Genomic DNA, 1715 nt, shown 5'->3' on the forward strand with positions numbered 1-1715 from the left:
GACATTGTGTAATCTCCTAGGGTTTACATTTAATCCGTCGTAAGTAATAAAACCGTCGGAAGTGCTCTGTTTTGTGTAGTGAAATACGAATACACCAAGACCGATCTACGGACGCCTCAAGAGGGACGTCAAGTCATGCTGCAGCCCTGCAGGTGATGACATTTCCACGTATGAGGTTATGAATGACTGACGTGCTATTTGGTTCGTTGAGCTGTAGGTTGCACACAGGTGTACAATGCACCTTTAAAGCCTGCCAGTGCTAACCTCTCAACGATAGGAAATTGTTGAAATGCGATGGTTTTTTTATGCACTGTACGTCACACAAAAACAAGATGACCTGATAATGTCATCAACAATTATAGTGTAAATAAAGATCAAGTCCAGTTTGCAGCCTGTAATCCTATGAAAATGAAAGCAGAGTAGGGTCTCAAGTGTTTGCTGGCCAGCGCATTCTCAACTCTCAGCCAGCAACCTTTATTTTACGATCCAGGAAACTTTGACTGCTAGCTGCTATCATGTGTCCATCCAATCGAGCCTGAATCTTAGCCATCCTGTGCCCCCTCGGACACAACCAGAGACGAGGCAGGCTGTATATACAGAAGAGCGGAGGCGCGGGCAACATCCCCCGCCTTCAAATGCAAAGTCTCCCTCCCCCACACAACAGGCTCACAGACATTCCATGCGCGCACAGCTGCACGCTGCTCGCGTCCGCCGTCTCCTCGTCGTCCTTAGCGATGGCGGCGTCGTCCCCAGCGCGGCTCTATTACCTTCTCCTGCTGGTTCTCTTCCTCGCCACGCCCTCCGTACGCGCTTCCTCGGAGCTCCGGCGCCGCGTGGAGGCGCCGGCGGCGTTGCCACCCGGCGTGGCCGAAGGGCGCGCGCGGCAGGAGTTCCACGTGCCGCCAACAAAGGGCCCGATCAGGGAACAACGGAGGAGCAGGCCGCGCGGCGGTGGCACCGGCGCGTGGACCTTCTCAGCGATGCTGCCCCGGGGGTTCGTGCCGCCGTCGGGCTCGTCCGACTGCCACAACGACATGCCGGCCAACGCCGCCGACCCCCAATTCTTCGCCTGTAGCGGTGCCGGGACGCCGTGACGACAAAGACCGGACGCCGTGGCGCCACCTTGCGTGCTTGGACCAAGAGGGGTGCAAATCCAAGAGTAACCGTGTCCGTTCTCTGAAGCGCGGGAATCGCGCGTCTCTCTGGTAACCTTCCCCTGAGGGCTCTTTGCAAGTGTAAATGCCGGTGAGGCCTACCATGTTCTTGTCTAGTTCTACCTCAAACATTCATCCATGGAGCCTTATCCCAACATTTGCCCGTGTCACGAACGATTCGGTGACTTGGAAGTCGGAACTCGTTTGACAGGAAAAAAAAATACAAGCTACGTACGTAGCTTAATATAAGGGCTTCTTGTTTTTGGGATCTCGCCATTAAACTAGCTAGGCTTGGAGTGCATGTCAAGCTCAGGCGGCGCCATGGAGTTTCTTCGAGGCAGGGGATTAAGGGGTGGCATGTGGGCGTCTCATGATCTAGGGAGATTTGGGGCGGTGATTGGTAAGTTCCCATGAACGCACGATCGCCGTCTAGCAGCGAGTAGCTAGCGAATGATATGATTTTATCGTCGTTTCGTGGCGTGTACTCCATGCAGCAGCCGCGGCAGAAACAAAGCCCCTTCATCTGTATTATATACATCGTGCCGCTCGATCTCGTGCTAT

General features: G+C 54.3%; 1 protein-coding gene across 1 annotated transcript; it reads left to right on the forward strand.

Moving 5' to 3' along the window:
• Window positions 1-630: 630 nt before the first annotated feature.
• Window positions 631-1417, forward strand: LOC103638494 (uncharacterized). Its single transcript, XM_008661390.3, has one exon. The coding sequence runs from the start codon at window positions 636-638 to the stop codon at window positions 1092-1094; it is 459 nt and encodes a 152-aa protein (XP_008659612.1). The 5' UTR covers window positions 631-635; the 3' UTR covers window positions 1095-1417.
• The last annotated feature ends 298 nt before the right edge of the window (window positions 1418-1715 follow it).

The sequence above is a fragment of the Zea mays genome, chromosome 9, assembly GCF_902167145.1.
Source record: "Zea mays cultivar B73 chromosome 9, Zm-B73-REFERENCE-NAM-5.0, whole genome shotgun sequence".
Lineage (NCBI taxonomy): Eukaryota > Viridiplantae > Streptophyta > Magnoliopsida > Poales > Poaceae > Zea > Zea mays.